The sequence below is a fragment of the Cephus cinctus genome, unplaced genomic scaffold (genome assembly GCF_000341935.2).
Source record: "Cephus cinctus unplaced genomic scaffold, Ccin1 Ccin1_scaffold2045, whole genome shotgun sequence".
NCBI classification, from domain to species: domain Eukaryota; kingdom Metazoa; phylum Arthropoda; class Insecta; order Hymenoptera; family Cephidae; genus Cephus; species Cephus cinctus.
The window spans coordinates 34,172-50,206 of NW_014334112.1; the positions used below are offsets into that span (position 1 = coordinate 34,172).

A 16,035-nucleotide genomic window follows, 5' to 3' on the forward strand; every position below is an offset into this window, starting at 1 on the left:
TTTATGGGAACAGGAAGCAGCTATAGATATCGAGTTACCGTGCGATGGGATGAAGTGCAGCACCAAGTGCACCTTACCTTGCCTTGACTCACCTCATTTTATTTGACCCAAGCCAATCCGAACTCCAGGTGTAACTCGTTCCTCTGCCTCGTACTTCCTTCTGCCGCATTTCCATCGCAGCCAAGTCTCCTTTGTACGCACCAAGCAGTCGATGGGGCGAATACAATGGATTTCCAAGATGAGGTAGAGGATGGTGCTCCCGAACATATGACACCTGGAAGAGGGAAGGCATCGGTTGAGAATATATTAATTTCCTAGAAGCACTAAGGCAGGAATAAATTTAGGCAGCCAGCTATCCAGTGACGAAAACTTTAGCGGGTCCCTTGGTGAAATTCCACCTTCAGCAGGTACTGTTAAAGCAGCTGGTTATAACTGTAGGCAAAGCTAGTTGATATTCCGTATTTTGACGGAGATAACTCGGGACTAGGAGTAACCTGGAAAATGGACAAGGGGAGGTCGGGGTGAGTGTCTGGGCTTGGGGAGTGGATGGCTGCCTGGTTTTCGCCACTAGCCGAGAAGTTTTGAGCCTCGATGCTCGGCCTCCGGCACAGATGTTGCGATATTAATGATTCCCTCAACCACTCAGGTTGTGCCTGCCTCTGGAGTTACACGTAGCGAGACGCTATTTGCAAATGAAGACGTAAATCCAAGGAGCCTCGCCGTCGGGACAAACTTTCAGGCAAGGATACGGTTGCAGCGCCGTATTGCACAGCGACGGAAAGCGGAAATGGTCAGAAAGTGGCTAAGCAAACTTTGAAATACAGATTTACCACGTATGTTACCATATGGGAGAAGCACTCAAGTTTTAGGAGTTATTTGGAATTTCATTTCATACCGCAGAACGGACTTTCTATATGATTTGATATTTGAAGGACGTTACCTTTATAAAAGCTCAAAAAACTGTAGTTTATACGGATTTACGTTTTTTTTTTCTCCCCCGACATTTATTTTTATCTACCCAGGTCGATATAAGATTCTAAAGTTATATACAGGGTAGCCTGTTTTCTCATATCATCGCGTCGCAGGACTTTCTCAAATTTCACAGTGGCTTAAAAGTTTGCTTTATTTCTTTTTTCCTTCAAATAAGTCTTTCCCGAGATGAACGCGTTACTCGGAATTTTCTACTATAAAAGGTATTCTTTCACGAGGCTATTATCACCGGAAACAACGCGCATTCATTCATTCGCAGGGAAACGTCGGGCTTTTACTACGGCAACTATAAAAGAACCTTTGTGTGTAGAGCAATAACGGCCTTACTTCTGCTTGACGAATTCTCACCTTTCACACAGCAATACCTTCATCTCTCAGCCTTGAATGCTCTTATTCCTAACAATTACAAATAATATAGCAATCATTAACCTCACTATGAATTACGTAACCAAATTATATTACGCTCACGTCATATGAGAGTTCAATTGTGACATAACCTTTCTGACATTTCGCTCGTTCGTCTTATTGTCGCTTATTTACATCCCTCGCAAATAAGCAATGTCAATCACGTTTCACCAATTTCTACGATTAATTTGATGCGAAAATTGCGACAATTAACGGTCGAAATAGAATTCGATCACGACAATGACAAAAGGCCTTTGAATTAGAAAAGCCAAAAGACAACTCACATGCAATGTCGTCGCAGTAGCGACGTGACGAGAGTCAACAAGAATTTACTGGAATGTAGACTGAGCGTCATTAATGATATCCCGCTTGGTGACGCAATGAGGTGAGGTAAGAGAGAGGGAGCGGTGACGTGTACCTGGATACGTGGGTGCAACGCAGCGAGCACTACGGGGCGAGCGAGACGCCAATGCGGCACTCGGTGCGTCCTTTTTCCACAGTATGAATGCGAGCGAGAAGGCAATACAGTCCCCGAGTCGAGTCACACTTGGAAGCTTGGTGGGCCATATTTTTCTCCGCTCGCTACAAACAGTAGGCATATGCCTGGCAGTGGGCCCTCTATGAGGGCATAAAGCGATAAAGAACAAGAAGAAACAGTGTATGTCTTGACACCTGTTTTTCTCTCTCTTTCGCATTAACTTTCGCCAGCTAGTCTGGGCGACAGCATAGGAGAAAAAGATGCCCCATCGAGCTCCCTAGTGCGTCGGTGAGACACACTGAGCCATTGTAATTATTAATGCATCAATATCGCACTAAGGCCTTTAATATCACAAGTAATTGAAGATCGCGGAATCAATAAATCAATCTTACCTTTCTATTGGCTGCGGACGTGAGAGTGTGGAAAAACAGTCTGCAGGCATTTGTTGCATTTACGTCAAGTTTTCACGCAACAAATGAAAACGAAAATGAGAAGAAAAGCCCGGAGCTTATATTTAATTCCAAACTTGAGCTCCGCCAATTCACCAAAAACACATCACAACGAATACTCCATGACTTTGATTAGTTATCGAAGAGGCCGCTACTGTGGCGCTGTTCCCGAACGTTCAAACTACACAACTAAATTAGTCAAGTTAGGTACTAGCACATGTAAAACGGATATAGGGAGGCATAGCGAACCCGTAATAATATATTATGCAAAAATTTAATGCTGCTGATTTTCTTGTGCTTGTCAAAGGCTCGATTCATTTTCTTTGAGCATGCCCATGAGGTAAATAAATATTTGAACAGAGGAAATGAAAGGCGAGCGGCAAGATGGCAGCTCAGTTACTGAAATATTTTGAACTTTGCGTCAAACTTTTTATGTGCAATATTTATTAAGGTTTTTGTTATATCAAAGAAAAAGTGAAGTGTACAAATGTTCTTATAAGAATATTCAAATCGTATTGAATGAGAGCTCGACAATTTTCAATCAGGTAAGCATTTATTATCCGACCCTCCTTAAATTCTTCTATCGTATGTTTGGTTATGTACCTTAATGTAATAAGTTTTCTCAATATACGAGCCATTAAAAATCAATTTCTCACGTGAAAGATTAACGGGCTGTCGTATCTAATAAAAGTACTCACCATAAGTTTTTCAGTAGAATTTTCAATTCTGTCACGAGCACAAAAGCTAGTTCTGACTCGGTCATAAATCGTAATAAATATCGAATCAAGATCGACGTCATAACTAGTTTCCCCGATTAAAATTCATGAGATGAATGTATCGCAACGTAATTCGATTTCCATGTATATCTCGGCTCTATTCGCACATTCTATTCAGAGTATCGCATACGCTACATCGTATGAGTAAATACACAGTGTGTAACGAAGCAAAATTGACTATTTGTAATCCAGATACTAGTTTACGAAATGCTATACGGAGAGCGTCAACCTCCAGACAAATTGCTTTATTTTCCAATCTCTTATTGCGAAATTCGAGTGCATCCTATTGATGCAGCCAATCAAAAAGTGTCACCTTCCGATGTCCAAGTAGGATATTGATCGTATCTAACAGAAAAACATAAACTCGAAATTCCGTACGTGGTACACGATGCGGTTCGTTTCGAAATTCTCAACGGAGGTAAAAGTCTACCAATACAAAAAGAAGCAGCGAAACTTAGATCGCGATTCCCAAGTGAAGGATGGATTGCTGGAATTCTAGTGTAAATGTACCTAAGAATTTCAACTGCAGAAACCAAGAACGTATCTGAAGTCAAACAGGAGGGATGCGAACGGTATTCTAGGAATTAACGTACTTGGAATACTTCACGTAATAATTGTTTGTGAAAATTAATCTCACTCTCCGGTTTGAATCGTAACAGGTCAGGAGCAAATGGGGATGTTGAATGAAACGGCAAATATGCGACCAAGAAGGACCCTCGATTTATTTGAGCAACGATCTCTAATTTGTCACTGGTCCTCTAATTAGAGACGGTATGGGCTCCATGGAATTGGATGGAGGGTGCTGCTGCTCGATGTGACACCAAGCGATGGGCCTGGTTCTTCTAGGGCTCTAACGGTGTATTTGTCTGATCCGTCTGATCCCACGACGTTGGCCTACGAGCCGAAAGTCATTAGAGAGCCACCACGTCTTGAACTGGAGTCAAAGCTCAGAGTACCTACTCGTCGTCTTCGCCCTTTTCGATTTTGCGAACGTGGCTGGAGTTCGTTCCAGTATAGAGCATGCACGGTGGCTGGCTCGTTTTTTGCTGGATTCATGCGGTGCCCATTCGGTGCTCTTCCACGACAGTTCAAAAGAGGTAAAATCAAAAAGTAAATTATTTCTGGGACGCTGATGAGGCTGAAGCCAATGAAAACTCCACAAATTCCACCAATATTGCCTACAACATTTACTATGTCGCTGCTCACTGTATTTCAGATGAAAATTTGTATGCCTCGAACGCGAGGGTATATCTTTCTTACTTTTGTTTCAATTTCAAAATTTACTCACTCAAAAGTTCGTACCAATAATAAGCAAGGTCTTGCTTAAGCTTTAGAGTACCATACTTGGTAAAATATACATGTACTATGCTCTCGTCCTCTACAGTGAAATTGAATCTGCAAATTTATTAATATTCTTTATCGTAACCAAAATTAATGGCATCGCTTAAGATTATTACCGATCTGCTACATGATAGAGGCCGGTTTTCAATTGTAAACATGAAGTCGACACCTGATAACGAACGTCGTTGCAAGTGGGATAACATTCATCGCAAACGAAGGATTCCGTAATATTAGCACCAGCTTTTAATTCGTTAGGTAACGGGGACCACCATTTCGCTGCAACGTATTAGACCATTTTCATATGATTCCAGTATAAGCCTTTTTTTTTTTTTTTCCCCTTAAGCAACTTACCCTTATTTTTATGCAAACACTCGATATCGGTCATGTCGCAAATTCGACTCGTTCCCTTAATTGTTGATTCTGGGTAAAAAAATGGTCTGCAACCACAAGTTTTCCATATGTCCTTTACTCTGCAATTAACGATGCAATCACTATACGTATATCCTCTGTATACATCCGTCTCGTCATCGAAGACGCATTTCCGTTTTCTAATTGGAAAGTTCCTGATGCCATCTGTACTATGAAAGAATATAGCATCCATTTGTAAAAAAGCCTCCATTAATGGCGAGATCAATACGTCCGTAACACCGCCACTAGTATTGTCAGGATAGTCGTTTGGATTGAAAATCGTCACCTGGATAAAACGTACGAATTAATATTTTACTTCATACATTTTGTGGTGTCAAAAAAAAAAAAGAAAATGTCCACTATAAATATTTTGATTACCTTCCATCCCTGAAGAGGGAGAATGGGAAAAAAATAATCTCTGAGCAAAGGTTTCAATATAACTGAGAGTCCACCCGCTGCACCCAAACTATTTATATGATGTATCTTATCAGGTTTGTTGGCCTCAGACGACCTATGGACCATGTTTCCAAAATTGATATTAAATTTTAATTAACGTGATTACAATTCACTACTCATAATGAATACCTCTTGTAATTTCGATTTCGAATGTAATTAAAGGTGCAGCAGAAACCATCCTGCGTCTCCAGGAAGTCAAAGATCTCTGAACAATCCTGGCTTCTGGAATCAAACTTACAGGAAACGAAAATATCCTCGCATCTGGGCGTCAACTGTTTTACATGGAAGACAATATTTTCATTACACGTATGATGTCATGAATAATTATATACTAGGTCTATTATACTTGCATCCTTCATAATACTGGACATATCGTATGGACCACCATAATATTTTCTTAATAATTTATCAATGTCCACTGGCTCAGACGCAACATCGTATACAGTGCTGTATACATCTCCTAAAGACCAAATCATATCCAAAATGGTTTCTTCTTTGATTTTACTTTTATTTGCGACAAAGCTGAAAAGTTAATATAGGATTATGAAATTTTTAGTTTGCATAAGCAAAAAAAATTCATGAGCAATATTGTAGAGTATTTTGACTAACAATTCTTAGTAATCGATGCGGTTTTGGATTGTATGGAAAATACTAATTTTTTTTTTTTTTTTAGCCAATATCAACTTTATAAGTTTCGTGCAAATCCAGCCAAATTTTGACACTGCACGCAAATTCCACGCAAATTCATGTATCTCTACGGATACGATATACTATAAAATTACCTCCTGGCACCCTATGGACAATGGTAGTGATAAATATCACCGTATATCATATTACGAGTCATTTGCAATTAGTGATCGAGCTATACGAAATACAAGCGTTGCTCTCGTTAGACTTTTAATAGCATTATTCCCATCGGTATTTGCGAGACCGATAGCGGCGGCATTTATCAATACAAAATTTGCACGAGTCGCGTACCTATTAACGTCTGCGATTTTAAAATCGCAAACATGAATAAAGCCCTTTTTTGAACGTAAAACTCTTACATGTTTCTCGCTAGTCTCGTCGCAGCTTCTCGACTTATTCGATTTATGCTGCATACAGCTACTCCTGGAGAAATTAATATTTTAGGAAATTCTATCAAAACGGCGAATACCTTGGTTTTATCTTACCGGGAAATTGCAGATTATACGATGGATAGTAATGAGTGTCCAGTGTCGTTACTATTGGACTTTGGAGATACTGCCCATAGATTGTATACACGGTGTGTCCAAGTAGGTAAATAGATATGACGTGTACGATTATCCAAAAAATTCTGAAATTTTCGAAATTCTTATCAGTCCAGAGTATCACGCAGTGACGACTTGTAGTAAATTTTTAATAACCTTTCCGTCCATGGACGTCGTGGTTCTGCCAGATATTTACATCCTACCAGACTACAATTGTGCAAATAGATTTTTATATGCTTTAATAAAACATTCGTGCATTGATTTTTTATCAAATTCTTGTCTTTCTTTGGCGTGGCCCATCCTAACGAATGTCCAAATTCTTCTCGTTTTCTGATAATTTTGTTTTTCCTTAACATACTCTTGATTCGCTCGAGTTACACTCGCAGCATTGATTTAGTTTACGTAGATTAAGCAATAATCAAAATAAATATTTATCAATGGTCTAGTCGAAAAATATTTTTTTTTAATTTCGTATTTAGTAAAATTCATCTTTATGTAAAATTTCTAATATTGAATATTTACAGAAAATTTACACATTTAATATTTATATACTCTGTCTGGTTACTGGTACCCTCTTCCGTATCACTCAGTAAAGAATATGTTACAAGGAAAAAAAAGAAATGTAAACTTCAACGATTCAACGTAATCGTACAAACGAAATATAAAATTATTTAATCACTTCAACTTATACAATCACCAGTTAACTTATTTTACTAGTATATTATTCAATATTATAATTGGCAATTTTATGGAATTAATTTATTAACAATTAATATTTCACTGGATTAAGTATATTTGCATAGATCCTTTTTCGTCGACTAACTATTTTAAAATCGGTAGAGAGTCTTAAAGCTGCTTCAAATGTCATTTTTTTGTATCGTAACAGGATGCAGTAGGACTTATCAATCACATTAGACGACACGTATCCTCATGAAATACTCAGGCTTTCCCTATCAGCCAATCAAAAGATCATCATGAACTTCCCATCAGTTTGTCAATATTAAATGATAAATAACAGGAAATGAGAATTATAGCCATTACACTAGTGGCACCAGGTGTCTCTAAGTTAGATGTTTAAACCAGAATAATAGCCGAGCAATCATCTTCGACTGCCTCTGATACTTTATTTCTTTTCATAGATCCATTTGCGGTTTGCAGTTTATCAAGCGGAAATGGCAAGAATATCCCACGATTGACCGTTGTTCAGTGATCGTGAACAGAGAACTGCACTTGGGAAAAATGGTGATAAATGGTACAAGCATTTGTAGGATACTGTCACTTATCTGCCATGCATCGGCCTTAAACCTTGACCCAGAACAAGTAATCTAACCTTATCTGAAAATACGTATCTGGATTGCCTTGCGTGCAGAAAGTGGCGCTGATTCAAATGAAGACCACGCACTGTCAGTATCAAGCGATCAACTACACCCTGTGTGTTGGAAAGCTGCACTTTTTCACAGAATGCAAATGTGTCAAGTGGATTAATTAAATAATACGTTCAGCAAGAGTATAGCCTGGAGTTTGTGCAAACTAAACTGATGATGCAGGAAAACCAAAGAGAGGACGAATTAATTTCACTAAATTCTCCTACTATTGTCATTGAATATGAAATGCTGTTCACTATAAATATTCAAGCTGCTGACGTCACGTTAGAATCTGAGACTTTCTTTAGAAACCTTCTCGACAGGTCAGTATCATGAAAGTACCAATCAACATGGACAGTCGAAATTGACATTTTAATGTGAAGTAAAAGACAAAAGTATTTAAAATCACTTTTATTTGTTTTACAGTGAAAATTCAAATCCGGCCTCTTATTCGGACAAATTTTGAAATCTGATATTGGGCATCTTCCGTTGAAGACATTACACGTTGTAAAACAGAGGAACTGCGCAGTTGGGATTCATTCGAAGGTATTTTAAGCATTCGACTCTACCAAAGCAACGTCACATAAATCTCCAAAGGGTGGAATCACACGCGGCACAATTCATTCTATAAAACGTGCTCAACCGGTCTACCTAACTGAACAGGACGAACCGGAGTGCCGTCACTGTGAATCCAGCATAAATCGAGGAAAACTCTGTGGCTTTCGTCCCGGTAGAATCGGCCGATTACCCGATTAACATAAATTAATCAAATAACATTCGGAGATAGTCGTAAGCGACGCTTCGGTTTACCGGAAGTTATATTATATCATGGCGCTGACAGTAGCTATACCTATCTGCGTATAAATATTATTATGTTAAAGTGCAGGGCACCATGATAATACGTATACGTTACTGCACTTTATTATTTATACATTGAAAGAGCAACAAGACTGCTCCGTATCAAAAGCTAATGGCTGTATGGATGAGCGTCGGAGAATTTCCGGCGCAACAATAGGAAAATCCACCGTCACGCCATGGTCGGGCATTGTTGGATAATAAATCGAATCGACGAAATAAGCCAGATATTTTCACGGGGCTCGATTGGCTCCCGCTATTTTTCCATTATTCAAAGACCCCACGGGAAATTGATTCCGGGCGATTAGGTATCGCGTATACAGAAGACAGGCTTTGGAAGGAGCCTAGATCTTAAAATGGTGGTTGGACTCGAGTGCAATTGGTGCGAGAGTTGGCTGTCTGGGGCATAAACGCTTTTCAAAAATTACACCCTTCTCGACGTCCCGCCGCCATTCTACTGCTTACATTTTTTTCTTTTCTTCGACGGGTTTTTCGTACCAAGTACTTTTCATCGACATGGCTGATAAAGATTTCCTCAGAAACGCCCTCATAATTCTCCTTCCTCGATTCATTCAGCTGGCAGCTTTCGTTTGACGTCAGAAATTCCTTTTATTGGCTTTGTATTGAAAATGGCGCGCATTTCAAATTTGTCAGACGTTATTAAGCGATATTCATCCTGTCCTACAGTCAGGGCGAATCGCGGTCTGCCGTATGAACTGGGTCAACTGTGTACCTACCTCAACTCCTACTCAACAGTATTGAATAACGCCATTGAAGTACTCTAGATAACCTTAGCTATCTACTGTTACGTGATTTTTTTGACTTACTTCGATCCCCTGGGGAAGCAGCCGTGGAGGATCTACCGATTTGTTACGTACCGATTCGCTAAGAAATGCTTTGGATTTAGTTCGAAGGGACGACTCTAGGGAAAGAATAAGAGTTATCGGCTATAAGGATCTCGACCAATCAGAATCATTAATCTTCGAATTTGACTATTTTGAAAGTCAGTCTGTCTTCGGACACCGATCGGGGTGCCTCGAGCTGCCTCGCGCTCCCTTTGCTGTCTGTTGACAGTTTTTCTAGCCGTCTTTCCTATACGGCATAGAAAACTCTCACTTGTGTAGTTCTCGCGTTGCTCTCGCAATACATATACAGAAAATCCTATCGATTTTCTGCGCGTGTTTCGAAAGTGCAGTGTTGTGCTATAGTGCAGTGGTCGACCCGAGTGTCCCCTGGATGCAGTTCTCAGCCTTCACGGATCAGCCGATCCAGCTCCGGTGAGCACTCCCAATTTATTAGTTGGTGGAGGGATTTCGATTTTATACCTCGGATTCGTTCTGTTACGTTCTCGATCAATTTTTACCAAAATACGTTACGATAAATATTAATATTTTCAATCGAAGCTGCATTGCAATCTGGCTGTCGTTCTTCCGGCCACTTTCAGCCTCCAGCTTCTAGGTTCTCTCCTCTTGCTCTTCCAATCTGTTCCAAATCTCTTGATCTTGTCTGATCTCATCTCAGCTGTCAATCAGGGTAATAGCCAATTTTGTAATTAATACTTCTGAACAGAATGATTTATGGCGTAATACACATCTGGGTCACGGCCAGTTTGAATTCCATTCTCATTATCTCTATTGTGGTCCAGATTTGTTGGTCTTGGATTCTGTATAGATGAACTCTCTAAACAGAGTCTCGGCTCTATCGTTGGCCTTTAGATTTCAATTGACAAAACTCCACAAAAGTACAATAATTATGAATTTTATAAACGTTAATTAATGTATCAAGATTATATATATTTGGTACTTTGATATCGAGTACAGATATAATTAATAGCATAGTTAATTAATCCAGGATCGAAATTGAAATATATTTCTAAAGGTAAAAATTAAATTGAATTACATACTTAAACGATAACGTAAAGCATAAGAAAATTTATTATAAAATTTTTATTATTTCATTAAGTGTTTTCGCTTATGTTTATATGCTCGTTTATATTGAAAAATTGATCTAGTATTCCATTACGGACATTTACCTCGGAACAGGAAGTTATTGCAAATTTACGACACTAAGTTTCCAAAAGTTTCAAACAACTGACAAAGTTTCGTAAGGAGATTTTAATTACATGCTTTTCAACGATATCGGTTCTTTTTTCCTTCCTTTCAGCCAACAAACTCGATTGTACGTAATAGTCCCGTTATGAAGAGTCAAGGGGAAAAGGAACTCGTAAAATAAACTTGAGAATTAAAATCAAAGTTAAAAAAATCTCATCGAAGATCATTTCGATTGGCTATTAATTAACGTGAAATTTTATTTCACGCAAACGACCAACGTATTTAATTTCTTCGTCCCAATCTTGATCGCTAGAGTTATTTTTTTTTCTTAATCCACATATGGGATAAAAGATTCAAAAAGAAATCTTTTCCTCTTCGTCGTTGCCATAGCAACGTCTTGGACTGAAATGAACGTAAAATAAAACGAGGCTCAGCAGTCAGTATGTAAATGGGTATTTGAGCTTTGAGCACAAAGTCGAAAGCTCTGGCCAGTAAGTGTCGTTAAAGCTTCGGTATACCCGAGTGACTCGGCAAGAATCGATCCGAGCAAAATGCAAAGCAAATGGCCATGAGAAAATTCCAATAGTTTTAAGCCCTGAACATTTGAATATCATAGTGACGCGATACCTCGCGTCCTACGTATTCATACCACGTGTAGTCGCGTTCTTTACGCGTTATCCCGTAATGGAAACCGGCAACGTCTTTTCATTCCCAAATAATTCGGCCCATCGGGTTCGGTAATTTCCTACAGAAATTTCAGACCCTTTAGAAACTTCTAGACAAGTAACAGCGTTGTTGGTTCTCTTGCGTAACCATGATCTACATTACATGAGAAGTTTGCGCTAAGGCACATTCGTAACTTTGTCCTGGAACAATAACAAAACTCGTGCCATCCGTCTTTCTATGTAAAATAAAAAAACTGAAAAACATTTCAAAAAAAAAAAAAAATTTAATTATAACGAGGATTACATTGAACGGCAAATCAACGAAGAAAAAAAATTTTCGTTGAAATTTTTTTCGTTCGAAATTTGAATTGCACCGAACCAAAGGACTTTGGTGCGAGTTGAGAATAAAAATGATATTAAAGGAATACAAATTGCGAGGAAGCGCCCGCTCGTTGCCATAACAGCTCACTTGCGAAATTCTGCTTCGCAAAAGTATCGTAATTGCATTCCGCGACCTTTTTTTTCCCCCCTAATGGAAGGTGCTAACCACCGGCTGCAGCCCACCTTCGCTCCGTGCAGTCAAAGTGTATTCTGCAAGCTCGTAAAAGCTTGTTGCTCAACGTACGGCTTGACAAAATACGAGAACAAAAGAAAGAAAAACAGCAGCGGTCCCGCAATCCTTTTACCCATCATTCGTCACGGCACAACTAGTGCGCGGGCCGCACCGAAGCCAAGAGAGTAAAATATAAAATGCGAGACGCAGCACAGATTTCGCTCGGTCGTTAAGACAAACTCGATTACGATTTTACGAGACGTTCGTTTCATCCAAAACCCACCGCACTCGTCAGGGCAGACCCTGCAAATCTTTTTGGAACGATCTCACGAATCCACTGCCAATTGCCAACCGGCCCCGATAAAGATCTGCGTCTGCGCCTAATATAACCTCAAAAGTAATTAAAACCACACGTGTTCGAAAGACAGATGGGAAAGGCTACAGAGATTTCATCGTTGCATAGAAACAAGCCTTAAGGCGGACAAGTGTTTTTTAAAAACATAGATGCTAAATATAGTACCTGGTAAAGGAGAAGGATAGACGTTTCAATTGTACCGTTGAAGCATATAGCGAGAGAGAAGCGATATATCTTTTTTAATATTCCAGTAGCAGTAGAAAAAAAAAGAAAGAATTTGCGTAACATATTCAAATATAATAATATACATTGCGTATCGTCTAAACGAAACCCACGGGCTCCCAGGAGGAAACTCTTTGAAAAATGTAAAACGTTGAAACCGTCAAGATGGAATATACATGTGACTTTAAGCCGTAACCGTCACCGCGTTACGTTTTCACGTGATGATATGGTGCATTCGCAAGTAACTGCGACTCGAGCGACGGGATAAAATTTTTATACTCCGTGGACCAACTTTTCTCTTTGTCTTATCGATCAATTCCACCCGTTGTCTTTCTTCCCGGCGAAACAACTTTTATGTGACCAATCTTATTATCCCTATCGGAACACCGGAATACCGCTGACAATATTCTTACAATCTAATCATTTTTCTTCGGGCATTCCTTACCTATCTCTGCTCCTCCTTTATCCAGGGTTCCTCTATACTATTTCGACAATCCGATTCCTCCCATAGAGAAACTCTAGGATAACGAGCGAGTAAGAGGTAACGTCTGAAGCACTTTAGCAAACTACGTTTCTCCGGAGTTTCAGCTTGGGGCGAGTCTTCGACTTACTATACTATAGTTATACGTGTATGTATAATAATAATTAGTTACAAGGAAGATAATTTAATACCGACCATCGCACTATGGATACACGAGCCAAGGACGATACGTGCTACATGGAATCCTATATTGTAATATAATATTATAATAATCATACATTGTGAGTACAGTCTAACTTAAAGATAGATAATTATAAAGTTTTTATAGAAAAATTAGAAATAACAATTCTGTTGACATATTTTATTATTCTCTTAAATCCAGATCAGTACCAGGGATGCTGTCTGCTAATTCCAACCACAAAACTTACACGACAAAGTCTTGAGGAGAAATGAATCCCAGGAGTCCTGTGTCTCTTCGATGAGAAATTTAATTTTCTCGATAGGAGCTTCCCAGCGGCTCTCCTACAGGAATAAAGGTATCCTTACCCAAGGACTCCACATGCAAACAGAACTTGATCTTTTATCTATCCTATTGACGGTACTACCTTCAGTCTGGCGAAACTCTGGCGAAACATCAATAAAACCCACGCAGTCCCATGACCATCGGTAGGTACAAACTTTTCAGTAGTCCAAAACGAAAATTTTGATCGTCCCTCTGTACCAAAGTACAGTCCCAACAATCCCTTAAGATTTTCTATTTAGAATCTAGTCCAATATTTATATCCTCTGATTCCCTTGGCTCGTCTCATACATCCAATCTGCCAATGGCAACATTTTTATTTTCATCTTTCACTTGGCAGACGCTACCAGCTCGTTCGTTACCTTCCCCTTGATCCTTCCTCTTCTATGACAAACTCCTCTTCTCTGCCTTCTTTATACCCGTCAAGAAAATCTTCCAGGAGATACATTTCTCCTGATCTCCACTATACCTTTGTCAATCCTGTACAAAATCCTTTGGAAGATAAAAGTACGTAGTTCATCCTCTACCCGTACCCTTAGAATACCTAGTGTCATCAGACTCTTTTGTTCCTCCAGCTTCCAAACGGTCCATTTAGCCGTATCACTTTCAGAGCAATCCGGTCCATAGGTCTCAGGGAGTGCCTGAGGACTAACAAATGGTTTTCTGAAAAATCGGAAGGACCAAATCGAGTGCCCCTGTAGTCACGAATGGGACAATTTCCCTTCTGGTGGCTCGTTCATCCGTGTCCCGCTGACGTACAGGATGGGATTTCTCATCTTATATCGTTAACAACATATCTCCTACGGGGGTAAGACTGCTAGTGAACCACCCTATTGAAAGGAGGGAGCGAAACTCTATGCGATGACACCGAGCGAGGGGTTGTGTAGTGTTGACGCGTCACACTCAACTTTTTATTGGCTTCTAGATGTCGACCGGACGTCAGTCAATCGAAGACCCGAGATTACGTTCAACCCGAAAGCCTTGCGCAGCGCCTGAATTCCCTAAGCAAAAAAAAAGTCTCATCCGTCAAACGGCCCGAAACACTTATCGGAACCCTGGCTTTTTATTGCCAGCTAATTTTGATTTATTTAGCTAACCGGCCCCTCGTGGTTTTCTGTAAATTTGACGATTTGTCATCGTTACGTCGTCGTTACCATACGTACGATACTTAAAAATAAAATAAATAAATCAACCGACCTCCAAAATCGATGTACACGTACGAGCCTCAAGAGTCGTGATAATTGAAATAACATTTTTGTAAATAAATAATTTAATTATTGACGCTTCATTTATATATGCCTGTCGGACGCAGTAAAGGTATCGTCGTTGTAGCGTCGCTCGATCGAAACCACGAATGTAATATGATTCGATCGTCTATTAATTTCCATTCGATTTCCGGGCGTAGTACTTCCGTATATATAGTATTAGCAAGTACCTTGGGAAGCACGCGACCCGATTCGAATCCTGCTAATCCGTTCGATCGTCCGTCCCAGTTACGAGCTTTTGTGGCTCCAGCTTTGGCTGAAATGCCTGCGGAAAGCTCGATGGCTCCGACTCGGCAATAGAGACGTACTACCTCGGGAAGTTTATCGTTCGCTGCGTTGCTTCTGCTTCTTCGGTTCCAGACTGGCAAATCCATTGATCGTAAAGTAGAAGGAAGAGAGGGAAGGAGAAAGAAGAAAAAGAGACAAAAGACCGAAGGAATACAGACATTTCGTATTCGCACGTACGCGTGATACCTGCGTAGTCGCGAGATCGTTTCGGGCCAATCGTCCGCTCGTAAAGTGCGGTTATTTTTTATGTTTTATTGGTAAAAACGCATGCGCCACGACACCTCTGCGCCATATTTTCCCTGGGACACATATGTGCCCGCCCTGGGGCCACGTAAGTACATAGAAGGGATTTTCAATAATAACCAAATTTATGGCCATCGAAAAGATCTCGTTTATAGTGAGCTTCTAGCTTTGGAGATGCCAGGGCTTTACTCACGTTTTAAATATTACTCTGTCTTATATATTGATAGTTATTGTTATGCTGATTCTTATATAATTTCAAAAATTGACCATCTTCACCTTATGCTGCGTCCAATTTCTTTTTTAGTACTGTTGTAAGATTTAATTCGAAGGCAGCTGAATAGGTTAGGTTTGTAAGGTTATTACGTATGGGTCTTATTGTATGTACAGTACACGTGGATTTTACATGAAAAGTAATTGAACGAACAAAAGTCACATTGACGTATGAACACAGACAGTACCTGTGGTTAAAGAAGCCTTTGGAGTAACATGAAGAATTTAAAGATGATACGTCAAAGAACAATTTCGACTGACTTACTTCCCGTCTCGATTCAAAGAATCCCCAGCGAAGCAGTAAGGAATCTCATTATTTTTAAAGATTCATTCTCCTCGTTATTCGCGAACTTCGATAATGCCTCGAAGAT

The 16,035-nt window shown here is 39.7% G+C and overlaps 1 protein-coding gene and 2 long non-coding RNA genes across 6 annotated transcripts; 2 read left to right on the plus strand and 1 right to left on the minus strand.

Annotated features, from left to right (window-relative positions):
• The first annotated feature begins 2,738 nt into the window (after positions 1–2,738).
• On the plus strand, positions 2,739–3,892 carry LOC112495306. Its single transcript, XR_003061706.1, has 3 exons — positions 2,739–2,867; positions 3,291–3,670; positions 3,758–3,892. It is a non-coding gene; the product is annotated as an uncharacterized LOC112495306 (long non-coding RNA).
• LOC107274042 (sodium channel protein Nach) lies at positions 3,759–7,423 on the minus strand. Of its 2 annotated transcripts, none has more exons than XM_015752772.2 (11): positions 6,689–7,423; positions 6,476–6,618; positions 6,350–6,413; positions 5,654–5,825; positions 5,433–5,575; positions 5,226–5,358; positions 4,791–5,133; positions 4,556–4,715; positions 4,387–4,493; positions 4,059–4,276; positions 3,759–3,992 (listed from the first exon to the last, which is right to left on the minus strand). In XM_015752772.2, exons 1-11 carry the CDS (start codon positions 6,886–6,888, stop codon positions 3,861–3,863), a joined length of 1,815 nt encoding a protein of 604 aa, XP_015608258.1. In that variant the 5' UTR covers positions 6,889–7,423; the 3' UTR covers positions 3,759–3,860. The 2 variants fall into 2 exon arrangements, with proteins under 2 accessions (XP_015608258.1, XP_015608259.1); XM_015752773.2 differs by having other exon boundaries at positions 3,814–3,992; positions 4,055–4,276.
• LOC107274044 lies at positions 4,085–14,652 on the plus strand. 3 transcript variants are annotated; one of them, XR_003061704.1, is made up of 8 exons: positions 4,085–4,195; positions 5,466–5,609; positions 5,977–6,577; positions 7,419–8,219; positions 8,323–13,359; positions 13,461–13,744; positions 13,939–14,406; positions 14,524–14,652. It is a non-coding gene; the product is annotated as an uncharacterized LOC107274044 (long non-coding RNA). The 3 variants fall into 3 exon arrangements; XR_001539393.2 differs by lacking the exon at positions 14,524–14,652 and having other exon boundaries at positions 14,174–14,304; XR_003061705.1 differs by lacking the exons at positions 5,977–6,577; positions 14,524–14,652 and having other exon boundaries at positions 13,939–14,064.
• Positions 14,653–16,035: the final 1,383 nt, after the last annotated feature.

Coding starts and splice junctions, on each gene's coding strand:
- LOC107274042 (XM_015752772.2), bottom strand. CDS start 6,888: ATGTTAAGGAAAAACAAAATTATCAGAAAACGAGAAGAATTTGGACAT. Junction 6,619..6,688: donor CGACGTCCATGGACGGAAAG/GTTATTAAAAAT, acceptor CGAAAATTTCAG/AATTTTTTGGATAATCGTAC. Junction 4,494..4,555: donor CTCTATCATGTAGCAGATCG/GTAATAATCTTA, acceptor ATAAATTTGCAG/ATTCAATTTCACTGTAGAGG.